Source organism: Parasteatoda tepidariorum, chromosome 1 (genome assembly GCF_982258835.1).
Source record: "Parasteatoda tepidariorum strain Cologne lab strain chromosome 1, Ptep-v5.0, whole genome shotgun sequence".
In the NCBI taxonomy this organism is placed as follows: Eukaryota; Metazoa; Arthropoda; class Arachnida; order Araneae; family Theridiidae; genus Parasteatoda; species Parasteatoda tepidariorum.
In genome coordinates, this window is record NC_141755.1 from 125,851,649 (window position 1) to 125,865,470 (window position 13,822).

Sequence of the window (13,822 nt, forward strand, 5' to 3'; positions counted from 1 at the left end):
TTCGCGCGCAGGTCGTCGGGCTACCGAAGCGGGGGTGCCATCCCCTCCGCAGAGGATCAAAATTGTGATGGCATGTCTTCGGTTCATCCTCCGGGATGTATCCCAGACCGTCGCCAATAGCCCATTGTGCAGCTCTAGTGCGACGTAAATGAACAAATCAATCAATCATGAATCCTGTTAAAATATTAAAATGCATATGTTTACTTTTACGAGCGTAACATCGTTATCAAAATAAGGATCAAGACCCAAATGTAAAACAGTATAATTGATGATAAAAACTTCAGCTTCTAAAAATATGAAGAGGGAAATAAAAGTCGACATGTTTCGAGCGTTCAAATATAAGCGCTCATTCTCAAGACTTGTCAGGCTTGAATGACTTGAGACTTTAATTATTGCACGCTCAAAACAGGTCTATTTTTATTATCTATTATTTTTTAAATCGATGAAGTTTTTATATTTTTGATTCAGTTTCTTGGGATTATCCATTTAGTAACACGGCATATTAAATTATTTTACTCGATATTAAAGTAAGTTTTACGTAAGATATAGGCATAGATTCTTAGACTGAAAAATAATTCACTTCCTAAAATAAAAAATCAATGCAGTACAATTTTTTTTTTTTTTTGCTGCACGCCTTAGCATTTTGTAAGGACATAGAAAAGTTGTGTTTACAACTGAAATTTCATAAGTCGAATGTGAAAATGGAATTATGTCTCCTAGCACCAGGAATTGAAATTAAATAGTTACAAGGACAGCTATTTCAAACAAGCTAGCTTCTCTGTTTTATTCGAATTTGTTTGAAAAGGTATTGTTTATCTATCGATTCCAAAGTTTATTCTACATGTATTTTAGGGTATACTTTAAGAGTATTTCGATCCAGTTTATTTTTACACCCTTATTTGCTTAAAATTATTAAATAATTTGCTTAAAATAAATTATTCAACTGTATGATTTAATGCATTTATAGTATAATAGTAAACGGGGCTTCCATCGCATATCTTTAACCTTAATACCGCTATCATTAAATAAATGGAATAAGTTTAGATAAATAATAAAATTAATTTTTTTCTCGTTTTAGTTTTCAAGGAATACCATGTTTCAACCTAACAGATTTCATTCTGGAAACAGCGAAATTATTGAGTAGGTTCCTTGGAGCAATATCATTCTTATGACGAAATATAGGAAAAATTGGTTTTCACATTTTCTGTAAAAAGTATGTTAACCTTTTCGCCACGATGTTTTTTTAAAAAAATTTTTAAGCAAAATCACTTCGAAAATTGCGTATTTTTTATTGCATTTTTTTTTAAATAAGATGATTTTAAAATTGGTACGGCTTCGGAATCTTTTTACAAATTTCTATTTTTAGTATTTGCTCTTTAACAAAATAAGGCATTTTCCTAATAACGAATTATACTTTAATTATATCTTGGGAATCGTGCTAAAGTTGAAAAAAAAATTTAACAAAATTAAATTTTCTTAAAATTAACTGTGTAATACCTGTATATAAGTGTATATAAGTTTAAACGACAAAATAAAATTCCGTTTCCAATTTGTTCATTTAAAAAAACAAAGTGATTGATTGATTTGTTCATATACGTCGCACTAAAGCTGCAAAATGGGCTATTGGCGACGGTCTGGGAAACATCCCTGAGGATGATCCGAAGACATGCCATCACAATTTTGATCCTCCGCAGAGGGGATGGCACCCCCGCTTCAGTAGCCCGACGACCTGCACGCGAAGTCGAGCACTTTACGGTCGAACAGTTTAACGAGGACCAATACCGCACACCCTCGGTCCCTACGCAGACTGACCGCAGCCAGTGATGCTTGACTTCGGTGATCTGCAGGGAACCGTGTCTTAATGATCAGTCCACTGCGGGACAAAAACAAAGTAAAGAATTGTGGTTTTTTTGAATTGCTGTATTTACTTTTCACAAACCAAACAAATAAGAAACAATATCGTAAATAAATAAATAATTCTATCTTAGAGAAAAGGGTGAACACTTATGATCAGTCAGACGTTTTACACTGAGTAATTAGAAAATGTTTTTAAAATCTTATTAGCTATATTTCTGATACTTAAAAAAAAAACTTAGCAATTACTTGTAACGAGTGTTAATTTAAAGAAAACCTCTAAGTACCAATAAACAATAGTTTAGTATATTATCCGGAAAAAAATCTACATGGTATCAAAAAGAAAGAGTATGAGATATAATGAAATAATTAGTTCGATAGTTCTGTCAATCACACGTGGTCGAGATAATTAAAAATTTAATTTCACAACTAAGATGTTAGGACGACATTTAAGGTACTGAGATATTTTAAGACGCTTAAAAATTGTGGTTACGTATTCGACAGCTTTTTATGTTCGGTATCTTTTTACTTCCTCTCATTGAAGTGACTTATAAAACACTATTTTAGATATTTGAATTCTCAAGAAACAAACAAAAAAAAAATTTATATTAAAAATCGTTTGATTAGTAATTAGTCAGCTGTTTTGCATCAAATAATTCTAACAGCAGATGTTTTTTAATTTCTTGACAAGGTTTTATTTTTAGCTAGCAGACAATAATTCTAAGTTTTCTTTTTTAAAAAAAACTTGACAATAATTTAAAAAGGAACTTTACTTTAAAGAAAACCTAAATTGAAGTAGCTGAAATATTGATTAGTATATTAATAAGGTGATAAAATATAAAATTGACTAGCGAAACAAGCCCGGACATGTGATTAAAAAATTTATTTTAAGATTCAGACGATATATAAGATATTGAGAAATTTTAAGATACTTTTGAAATGTTGGCTGCGTATTCGTATTAATAATTATTAAATATATAATATTGAAAAAATTGATAAATGTATTATTCAAATCTATGCATACAAATGTATATTATTGAAAAAACAAATTAAAAAATAAATTATAATCACATTAAATAAGCACAATCTGGCTTATAACCATATTCTTTCAGAAGCAGGCTAATATAAAATTCGACATTCGTTGAATAAAATGTTTTTCATTCAATAAAATGTTTTATTCAAATTTCTTTACTAAATTACGAATAAATTTTTAGACGACTAAAAAAGAACCATTGTATTTTATAGTTAAAATATAAGAAGATTAGCAATCAGTTAATAGCAAAAAAAAAAAAAAAAATATGAATGAAATTTTAGGCTACGCGCGTAAAGTCAAGTTCTTCATAAGTTAACCACATTTTAATATTAATCGCCCCATTTAAATATTTCTCCATTGTCGCCAAATTATTTTTTTTAAAATAATTAATTTTAATTTTTCTCGGCTTCTACTAAATAAAAACGATTGAAACTTTAAGATTTTTCAATTGAAAAATATGTTGATTAATGTGATATAAAAAGATTCATACCTTATTATTCAACATTTTTTCATCCTCAATTTAATTAAATAATTATTAAAAATTATTTTTTGCATGAAATTATTTTTGGGTATATGAGTTTCATGAGTGGGTGAATTTTTTTTGTATTGCTTAATTAATTCTAAAAATATGACTAAGAACGCAAAAAGTGCAAGTAACATTAAGGGGTCCAAACTTTGAACCACTCTCCTGACCTAACTATGGGGACCACATCACATTTCCAAGATTGCGACTACCCCCTACATTTTAAAGTTTAAGAATCCAAATATCTATCTATATATATATTTATATATAATATAGAATTTCTCATGCGAGTCTTTCTATATTAACTGATAAGCTTGAAACATATGTTTCTTATCAAGTTTAAGATGTAGAAGTCGGCCTCTCACAAAGAGCCATAAAAAGTCAAGATGAACTAGATAAGGCCAGATAAAATATTATTTTCTGAAGTTAATGGGCAATAATTCGTAGCTAAGGTATGCTAAGATAGTCCCAAAAACTTCCCACCGTCAGAGTGGCGATATCCTTTTAGTGAATTAAAATCTCTAAATTTTATCAATTGAATGACGTTTCATTGAGCTGAGAAAATGCTTGTAACGCCCTCCCTTTCAGAACTTCCCTATAAAATATCGGGACCGCCAAAAATGCGTGTCTTTTTCATATTTCCATGGCTAAATAAATCTGGGCCAACTCCAAACAATCCCTGCATTGGGGAAACCATTATTGTACAGAGCTAAAGAACACTGTTTTCAATACTCAGTATAACGTAATAAAATGCCCTTTTATCAGAAACCGCCTAAGTCTCGTAAATTATCTAGCCTTTAAAGGCATAACATTATACATATATATATGTTTATTCAGAAAAAGTACGTTTTTGTGTCAGATTTCGTAACTTAATTAATAGTTAGCACTTATTATTTAGCATATTTGAGGTCACCCCCATGAACCATTAAGATTGGCACTTAGTTCGTGAAAATCCGATCATTAGAACGAAAGTTATTCAGGGTGATAATTTTTTTTTTCGGACTGTACTGCTGATCACGTAGATTAAGAATTTCAAAATGACCCCTGATTGGAGCTTCCCTGGTGTAGAGGATTCAAAAGCTCCAAGTTCGCCTAAAGAGAGCTTTTTCATCATTACGACCACAATCTAACAAATCGGACATGACGGAACAATTATATCGTTGACGGATTGTTCGCAGACGCTTTTTCATTAGTCCGATATCATTTGCTTACATCGAGAAAAACTGCTGACCGTAGTGAACTACAATTTTTTTTTTATACAAATTATTATTAAAATCTTATGCGAAGAATCTGAGGAAGAAAATAAAAAGATTTTCCTTATGAGTTTTCAAAGCATTTTATTTATATTATAACTTGGAGTAGTGCCATCTACGTTTACTGGAAAACATTTAAATACGCTCTTATCTTTTGCAACTGCTCGTTTTTATAACAATTTTGAAAAATTCAAATCACACATCTTGGATAATAAAAAAATTATATTATTAGCAATTAATTATTTTTAAAAAAAAAGACTGGATTATGAGTTTAAAAAAATACCGAGTTCATTTTTAATTGGCACTCATTTCTTAGTAAAATTTAAGACAAAAGAGTAAAAGCGAATGCAAAAGAAAAGGGTGATGGGATAAATGGGTGCTTATCCGACATTCCGTAAACGGTACGTCGGTGCCGACATAAATGCTATGGTATAGAGTGTGGAAGCTTCTGTTGAATTCCATACCAACTGAAACCATCAGTAGTGAATTTTTTAAGTTTAAGCAATATCCTTGTATTTGGTATCATTTTAAAGGAAATTTGTTGTAATTTGTGAATTTAGAAGTTATGCATGATTATAGTAAAATTTATCATAAATATAGAGCAATCATGACTTTGATTTATTCTATAAAAAAAACGGTCTATTTTAAAGAAGAATAAGTTATTAAAAATATTACGATTTTACATATAGTTTGATTAAAATAAATTGTTCTTGAGTCTAATTATGCAGTGATTTCTGTCAAAAAAAAAATTTCTCTTGTTTTTTAAGTCAATCTCAAATATTTATTTGTCTGTTACAATTTTTCTGCAAAAAACCTTCTAACTTAATAACTGATTTTTACCATAAAGTCTATTAGTAAAATCATGATATGTTATATTTTAGAGAAAAAAAAATTAAAAATGTTAAAGTTTCTCATATAATAACAGAGAGGACAAATGTCCCCCCCAGTTACACAAAATTGAGAGGTTGACCATTTAAAATTAACTCTAGGAATGTATAGACAAGTGCATCATGATTCAACTAGTTTAAACCAGTTCTTCCACTATTAGGGCACACTTTTTATACAAAGCTGTGGCATTTATAGTGTGTTTCGCTTATAGTTAAAAGTTTTTTAAGAATCAATGTGGGAAAACAGCCACAGAAAGAATGAGAGAATATAGAACTAGAATGTTCCAAAAAAAAAAAAGATCTTTGTAAGAAGATGGATAAAGAATATAAAACGAAAATTTTATGATGACAGAAGTATTTTTTTAAAAAAAAACACCTTAGCAGTGAAATAAATTGAAAAAAAAAACACACAAGGGAAAAATAAAAAGGATCTGATACAAGCAGCAGAAATTCAGGAAGGATATTCTCTTTATAATATTCTTTAGAGATTGGGGAAAGCTATAAAAAAAGCCAACCGTGCATTATTTCCAAGAAAACGTTATACTGTTCTACTGTACTCAGTAGCCTTACTACCAAAACAAAAGAAACAGCCTAGTAACAAAGTTCTTGATGAAACAAAAAAGCTTTTAATAAATTTCTACTCATCTGATAAACTTTCTTAACAGACTTCTGGTAGAGCTGAATGCATGATTGTCAAAGAAAATGGACAGAAAGTCCACACATCCAAATGTGCACCTTGAAGTTTCAAAGCAGATACATCCAAACGTAAAAATTGACAAAAAGTTTGCTGTACTAGAACCTGTCTATATTTTATTCGTAGGTAAAACACCATATAATGTGTGTATGTGCTATTCACGAAAAATGTGAATTTACTATTAAAAACATAGTTGTTTTCCTAATAATTACATAGGATTACTAAAATATACCGACTTGCGACAGTCGCTCGATTGACTTTGTTATTTTATAACTATCGTAGAACAGCTGACCCAAATTTGAGTTCATGGTTACCAATGCTCAACTCTGTAGCCTTGTAATTTTGAACCCAATCCAAAAGACAAGGGAACTCCAGGATCAGCACCCCCAGAGGTATTGATTTGTTTTGAGACCTTTGTGATCCGACATAATTAACTTGCACCAGTCACCATTTAAAACCCAGAGATTATTTTGATGTTGCAATAGATAGTTTTTCAAGTGTAAAAAGTTTAAGGAAAAAATAGGGTAGTTAATTTTGTTGCCCAAATAACTGAAATTGAGAAAGAAACAAACAATGCACATGTTTTTTTTTTTTTAACACGGTCAGGTAAAATAAAAACTTTTAAATATAACAACAAAGGTGTAGCACAGGGTCACTTGTCAGATATTATAGCAATGCTTCCAACTTTAAATAACCGAAGAGTCACTTTTGACAGTGATGTTTCCCTTTAACTTTTTGCCAAATTTGTAAGACATCCCCTCTGTTACGATGCACTATGTGGATTTAAAATAAGAAAAAAATGTGTTTGCAATTTTTAAAGTCTTATAATAATTTATTTTACTTTGAAACGTGATAATTTTAAAAAAAAATTACAGATAATGTTTAGGATGGTTCAAATGATAGAATTTAGCATAAATAACAGTGTATGTCAAAAACAGGGATTTTATTTGTCCTCTCTGTTACAAGTACTTTTAATGAACTTGCAGTTTAATTATGAGGCTCTTGTTTTATTTTATGCCAATTAATTAAACATTGCACTCTATCGTAGCATATTCTAGTAGAATTTTTGTTTTCAAAAATATTTAATACAATTTTTTAGAATAAATTACTTCCGTGATTTCCCCCGTTACGCTTGGACCCCAACGACTAACGGGCTCGTTTTGGTGCAATAAAAAAGCTTCCTAAGAGAGTGTAAGAAAGGCAAACGTATTACACAAAATGAATGCGTTTTCAGGTATTCTTAAGCTTTCCTTAAAAGTTCACAACAGTTATTTTGGATCAAGGCTGGCTTTACTCTTCCCAATATGACATTTATTGCACAAGATACCTCGTTTATTTTGTAGAATTCTGGAATTTTAAAAAAAATCATAACAGGATATCTGCGCACCTGGAAAGACATGGATTTCGATATTGAACAAAATTTGTCAGGAATTTAACTATTTTTTTTGAAAAAAAATCGTGGAAAGTCATGGATATAGGTTGTCGAAAAATCTAATATCACAGTGTTCCGAATATTTGAATTTGTAACAAAATCCCTACTCATAGTCATATTTTACTAAAATGCTTTAATCATGTTCTCTTTAAAAGTTACGGTGTTCTTTCAAAAATTGAAAGAAAGAACATCATTTCTAGAGCGAATTATCTTTTAAACTTCCTTGATTTTAGAATTTTTTTTTAATCTATTTTTTATTATTTGAACAATTTAAAATTCTAGTTTAAGCTTTTTATATTTCACTTACTTTAAAGAAGAAATAAAACAGCTTTAAATAACTACATATATCTGACTGTATCAAATTATTTGCTTTTGTAATTTTTTTTTTAAGGTATTTTATAGCTTCACCTCTCGTTACTCTGTTTTTAAGTTTAATAAATATGAAGATGCAGAGTATAACAGTTTTGGTTCTACCTATCATTTCAATGAATGTAACTTCGATAAGTCATGAAAAATTCTAAGAAATATTCATGGAAAGTCATAGATTTGAAAACCTAAAATGTAGCAGATACCCTGTAAAAATTTTTATCTAGATAAAAATGCAAAATTTTATCTTATCTTTTAATTTTTTTTTATTTATTTCCATTTGTAAGGAATTTTATCCAAGCCCTCAGCAGTCCTTGCTCAAAGTCATAAATAAAATAAAACAAGAATTCCAAAGTCATTTTGAATTTTTTTTATTCATGAGGTGATGTTTTTTCAATGTAATCTCAAAATAAATGCATTCATGATATAATCGTAGAACATTTTACAAATGAGGTGGACAGTTTTTTTTCTTCTTCACATGAGCTTTTATATACAATGGAGGTAGGTTAAGAAATGATTAGGACAAATGCAAGCTTTAGTGTTAAAAAGTTGTTTCTAGTGCAATTATGTTCAGGCACAAAACGATACATTGAATCTTAAGAATTTGAAGTATAATATGAAATAAAAAAAAATTATAATCATCAACAAACATACCGTCATCAGATTCAAGACATTTTCATTATTTATAAGTTGATATGATTTTTCAAAAGTTTTCATCTAGTGTAGTGGAACACAGAGTACGATGAATGTTCCTTTAAAGCATTTTCATAGAAGTATTTTCTAACTCCTGTTCATTTGGAGATCTCAGGAATCTTATTACCATTTTGTTTTTTAAAGGCAATTGTAATCCGAGAAACATATACATTTTAATGCTATGATGTGGACGATACCTCATAAACATTTTTTACAGTGTTGGTGAACTAAAGCAAGATGTTCAAAAAAACTTTTACCAGAACATGACCATCTGACCTTTTAATGTGTTTAAATTACTTTAATGCAGTGGTCGGATAAAATTCTAACATTATACATGACCATTGCCACCACTAGGAGAGATATTTTCTGAAACTATAGAAATCTCAAAGTAGTTAGAGGGAACAATACTATTATCTCATAAAAATAAAAAAAATTGTTTGGCGCATCTTTTCAGACTTAATGTCATTAAACCTTACATCCAATTCACACCTAAAAACAAAATTGGATAAATAATTTCAGAAATTTCGAATAAACAGAGTTGGAAAACTTGGTTTCTTGGAAAAGGCTTTTGAAAGTTTGTATTGGCTTCGGTAATTCCTCTAAAAGCTTGAATTTTGGAAACATATAAGGAAAATATAAAAAGTGAAGATCAATTATTATTGGCTAAGTTCCAAGTCCTTTTAAAATTTTCTCAAATTTCATTAGACATTTGATCAGATTTAAAAATAACTTTTAACATAGTATTTCATTTATACACAACAATTATTAAAATACAAATTTTTTTCCTACCTCCATAATATTACATTTATTTACATACTTTTTTTTAATCATCAATACAAAAAGAACTGAAGCTCAAAGAAATTAAAAACCTCTCAGTTCTAATGAAGAAATGTTGATGAAAAAAAAAAAAAAAAGAAAAACAACAAAACAAAAACAGAAATGACTTTTTCAGCAAAATGAAAATTAATTTGCTGATCAACATAATTTCTTGCTTCACAATTTAAAAAATGTAATCACATTATTTCTCAATAAAAAAAAATATTTTACCCATAATAATAGCACAGTACAAATATCTTTTACTTGAGGTACTGACAAAACAATTTATACAGGTCACTGCCTGAGAATTCATATTTTTTTTGGCCCATTCATTTATGGGTGTGTTCTAAGTTGAGTAAACACAGCAAATTTCAATTATTCTTACATTTCAGAGTTGATTAAGAAGTCAGGGCAGTTTTATAGAATAATATTGACCCCCTATTTTTGATTACAAGACATTGCAAATTTCTAAAATTAAAAAAAAGAAAGATGTTTTTTAAAGAATTCTCCACATTTTATATGGAGAATTGGTAGAAATTTGGATATGTTGTAATTGATCTGTTCAAAAATTCTGATGAGGGGCCAAAAAATTAACATTGTTAAATTCCAGGTCACATAGCTTTAAAAAGCCATTTCTAATAATTAGCCTTTCAAAGCAATTTGGTCAGTTTCTGAAACTCTGCACCTCGAAACATGTTTCTTCTCTTAAAACCTGGACAACGAGAACTTTTGATCAGAAAGATTTCAGATACTACATATCAAAATTTTAGTCAAATCGACTAGGATTCAATTCCCATGTAAAATGTGTGAGATTCATTGTAGATTTATGATATGTTTTAAAAAGTTTTCATTGTTATATTTATGAAATATTCTTTAATAAATTACTCTTAAGTTTTCTAAATAATCATAGAATGCTTAATCATTATAATAATCATTCGCCATACGATCACCAAATAGCAACCTTATTCAGGATTGTTCACATCCTTCTCCCAAAAATAGCAAAATCGTTGCATACCACGTGATGAAGGCGGAGCCAAGTGCCAACTCCTGGTGAACGAGTTATAAATTTTATATATTCACATCATTCTCATTCTTTATAATGCATAAACAAATGTCAAGTTTTATTACAGGTGTTGAGCTGCTGATTTTTGTAAAGTTTTTGGGGTTGAAAAGTCTAATTATACACTGGGATATATGGTTGCTACCATTAAGAACATAGCTTTTAAATATTTTTGGCACATAAGCTGTTATAATTAATGAATGTATAGGGTGCAAAAAAATGGACCACCCTAAATAACTTTTGATCTAATGATCATATATTTACAGTCTAAGACTCATTCTCAATGGTTCAAGGGGGTGACTTCAAATATGCTAATTAATTAGTGCAGACAATATTTTAGGTTACGAAATCAGACACAAAAATTGCACTTTCTCTGAATAAACATACCTTTTTTCGACGGTTTCGGGTATTGGGGGTGGTCACAATCTGGGAACTATGGTCCCAATAGTTTGGTGAGGAGAGCGCTCCAAAGTTTGGAGCCCTTAATGTTAATTTTACTTTTAGCCTATTTCGCCATATCTCGAGAGCTGTTTAAGCAAATTCAAACATTTTTGCACCCACTTATAAAATTTGTTCATTCAAAGATAATTCTATGCAAATAATAAATTTTAGTATATTTATTATTTTATTTAGTATATTTATATTCGAAATAATTTTGAATTGTAAGGTATAAAATTTTTTACATAATTTTGGAGTGCAAAATAGAAAATTTGGGCAAAATTGGTTGAATAGTTCTTGAGAAATTGAATTTTAAAATATAAGGCTTTTTTAAAGTACTATATCTCGGGAACTCTTCAACTTATTCCACTAAAGTTTTGTATTCAGCCATGTAAAATGACATACTTTAAAATGATGTAAAAAATTATATAGCTTACTTACAATTAAAATTTTTTCTGACTATTATTAAATAAAACAATAAATAAAAATAAATTTTTTCTAAAATTTATTTTTTGCATATCTTTGAATAAATAAATTTTGTAAGTGTGTGCAAAAATTTTTCAATTCGCTTCATAAATAACCCTTACGATCGAGTTCTAGGACGTGAAGATCATTAGATCAAAAGTTATTCAAGATAGTTCATTTTTTATTTTGCGCAGCGTACAAGCTGTTTCGTAAGTATCAGGCTTAATACATAAATTTAGATTCCATATTGAAAATGAAAGCCAACAAAGAAGGGGGGTTTAAAATGGCAAAAACGCTACTAAAATATGTAGAAACGCTAGTGAATGTTTCAAATAATCATCTTTCAACCTTTCAGAAACATTTCACGTTTAAATATTTTATTAAAGTCTTCAATCATTATGGAACACTTCTGGTCGGTCTTTCCCGTGAACACATAAAATTTCATAAGACAGAATTCATTCAACACAATTTTTGATGCGATTTTGTCCAGCAAACTGCACCATTGGATCTCTTCTTTATACAAGATTGTCCCCCATTTTATGGCACAAACAACTACCGGAGCCGGTCCTTGTCAATTTTTTGATCTTCTAAATAAATAGGCGTCACTCTTGGGGGCTTGAATGACCTTCAAAATTGAAATATAATTAATTATTGAATATATTGTGATTCAAAGTTTCTTCTAGGATACTAGAAGAAACTAAATACAAGTATTAAAAGAATAGCTTAAATTTCATATAAGAATTTCACAAATTTCATACTATATAAGAATCAGTTTAAGGATTTTTTTCTTCCAAATGTTGCTTTTCATTTATTTAAAATAATATAAAATTTAAAATTTTTATTTTGCAATTACAAACTGTTTCAATATCTTTTGAAAGAGAGTTTCTTCCTCTTGGGTTGGAAGAAACTTTCTATCCCTGTTTAAAAGAGATTAAAATATATACAGGAATAAAAGAGGCCATTTCTTTTATTAAGCCATTTAACTAGAGACTCACACATAACGATTCTTACACAAAAGTGAGAGACTCAATAAGTCAGAGAGAGGAAAACTCTGACAGTTAATCAAGTGTTCATTTACAGACTTTCTTAGGTATGTTTATTCAATGATTTTTGTTTAATTTTTATTCCTTATGTATTGCATACATTGGTTAGCAAAAGGGGCAGCGTTGAAAAATAAATAAAAAAGAATTAAAAACTTCTATTATCACTCCGGATTTTAATTAAAAAAAATAATAAGAAGACAAAAAGCATTTTTAGAGCAAACATTACAAAATAGGTTCGTAATTTTGGAAAATTTTCTGTAAATATCTGCTTTTGAATAAATTCACTGTGATCGCAAAATTATTCACATAACACAGAAAAATGAATCCTTTGTATAGGCCGCACAGTGCGACAATGAAACACAGAGAGGCCGCAGCTTATCTATCAGAAACTACTCTAATAGAAAGATTAAGGGTCGAGATAGTCTGGCTGGTAGAGCACTGGGCCCATGTACAAGAGTTTGTGGGTTCGATCCCCGCCGGCCGAAGACTCCCCGTGTAGTAAGTGGTGACTGATGCACGTTAAATCTGTCGAGTCGCAAAGTCCTCCAAGTTCCAAATAACAAAACAATACTTCTAGGGGTACTGATCCACGAGTTTCCTTGTCTTCTGGATCGGTTCAAAATGACAAGATTAAGGAGTTGAACGTTAGCAGTCGTGAACCCGAGATTGGGTCGGCTGTTCGACGACGGATATAAAAAATAAATAGAAAGATTAATTTAGCTAAATCAAAACCTTTTAAAAGGTCTCACAATGAAATTTTATCGCTCACTTGTGCGCAAGTTTTACTTTTGGAATTGAAAATTTTAGGGCACTTTTCAACTCGGATAAGAAGCTTAAACATCAGTTATGATTATCTATTGATTAATTGATGAAACAAAAACTATTTTAAATTAAAATGTTTCATGGAAAAACTATAGTTATATGTTCTACTAAAAGTATTTAAAAAAGTGAGAGGACAGAAAATCCTATGCATTAAATATGAATCATTTACATTTTGGTATCTATAACAGGAATTCTGCTGAAAGTTTTTAACATGATTATTATAAAAAGTGCAAGTTGGGGGAAATATCAGCATTGGTGCATAGAAGAGCAACGGATGAAAGTATTTAACAATTGAACTGAGTTTTAGCAAGTCTTGTTTTCCCAAATTTTGCATTTAGATGAGTGGATTTCTGTGAGATATCACAGGAATATTTACAACACAATGATTCACAGAAATATATTTTAATTCCAAAATGCACTGTAGTCAATAAGGTTAAGTCTTG

At 29.7% G+C, this 13,822-nt stretch overlaps 1 protein-coding gene across 4 annotated transcripts in view; it reads right to left on the reverse strand.

The window, feature by feature from the left end:
• Positions 1-11,553: 11,553 nt before the first annotated feature.
• LOC107445532 (protein O-linked-mannose beta-1,2-N-acetylglucosaminyltransferase 1) overlaps positions 11,554-13,822 on the reverse strand; it is a 128,186-nt gene continuing 125,917 nt past the window's right edge. For all 4 annotated transcript variants that reach the window (XM_043050135.3, XM_087152564.1, XM_087152566.1 and 1 more), the window contains one exon: positions 11,554-12,139. In XM_043050135.3, coding sequence (XP_042906069.1) covers positions 12,067-12,139 — 73 coding nt within the window. In that variant the 3' untranslated portion in view covers positions 11,554-12,066. The remainder of the gene's footprint in view (positions 12,140-13,822) is intronic.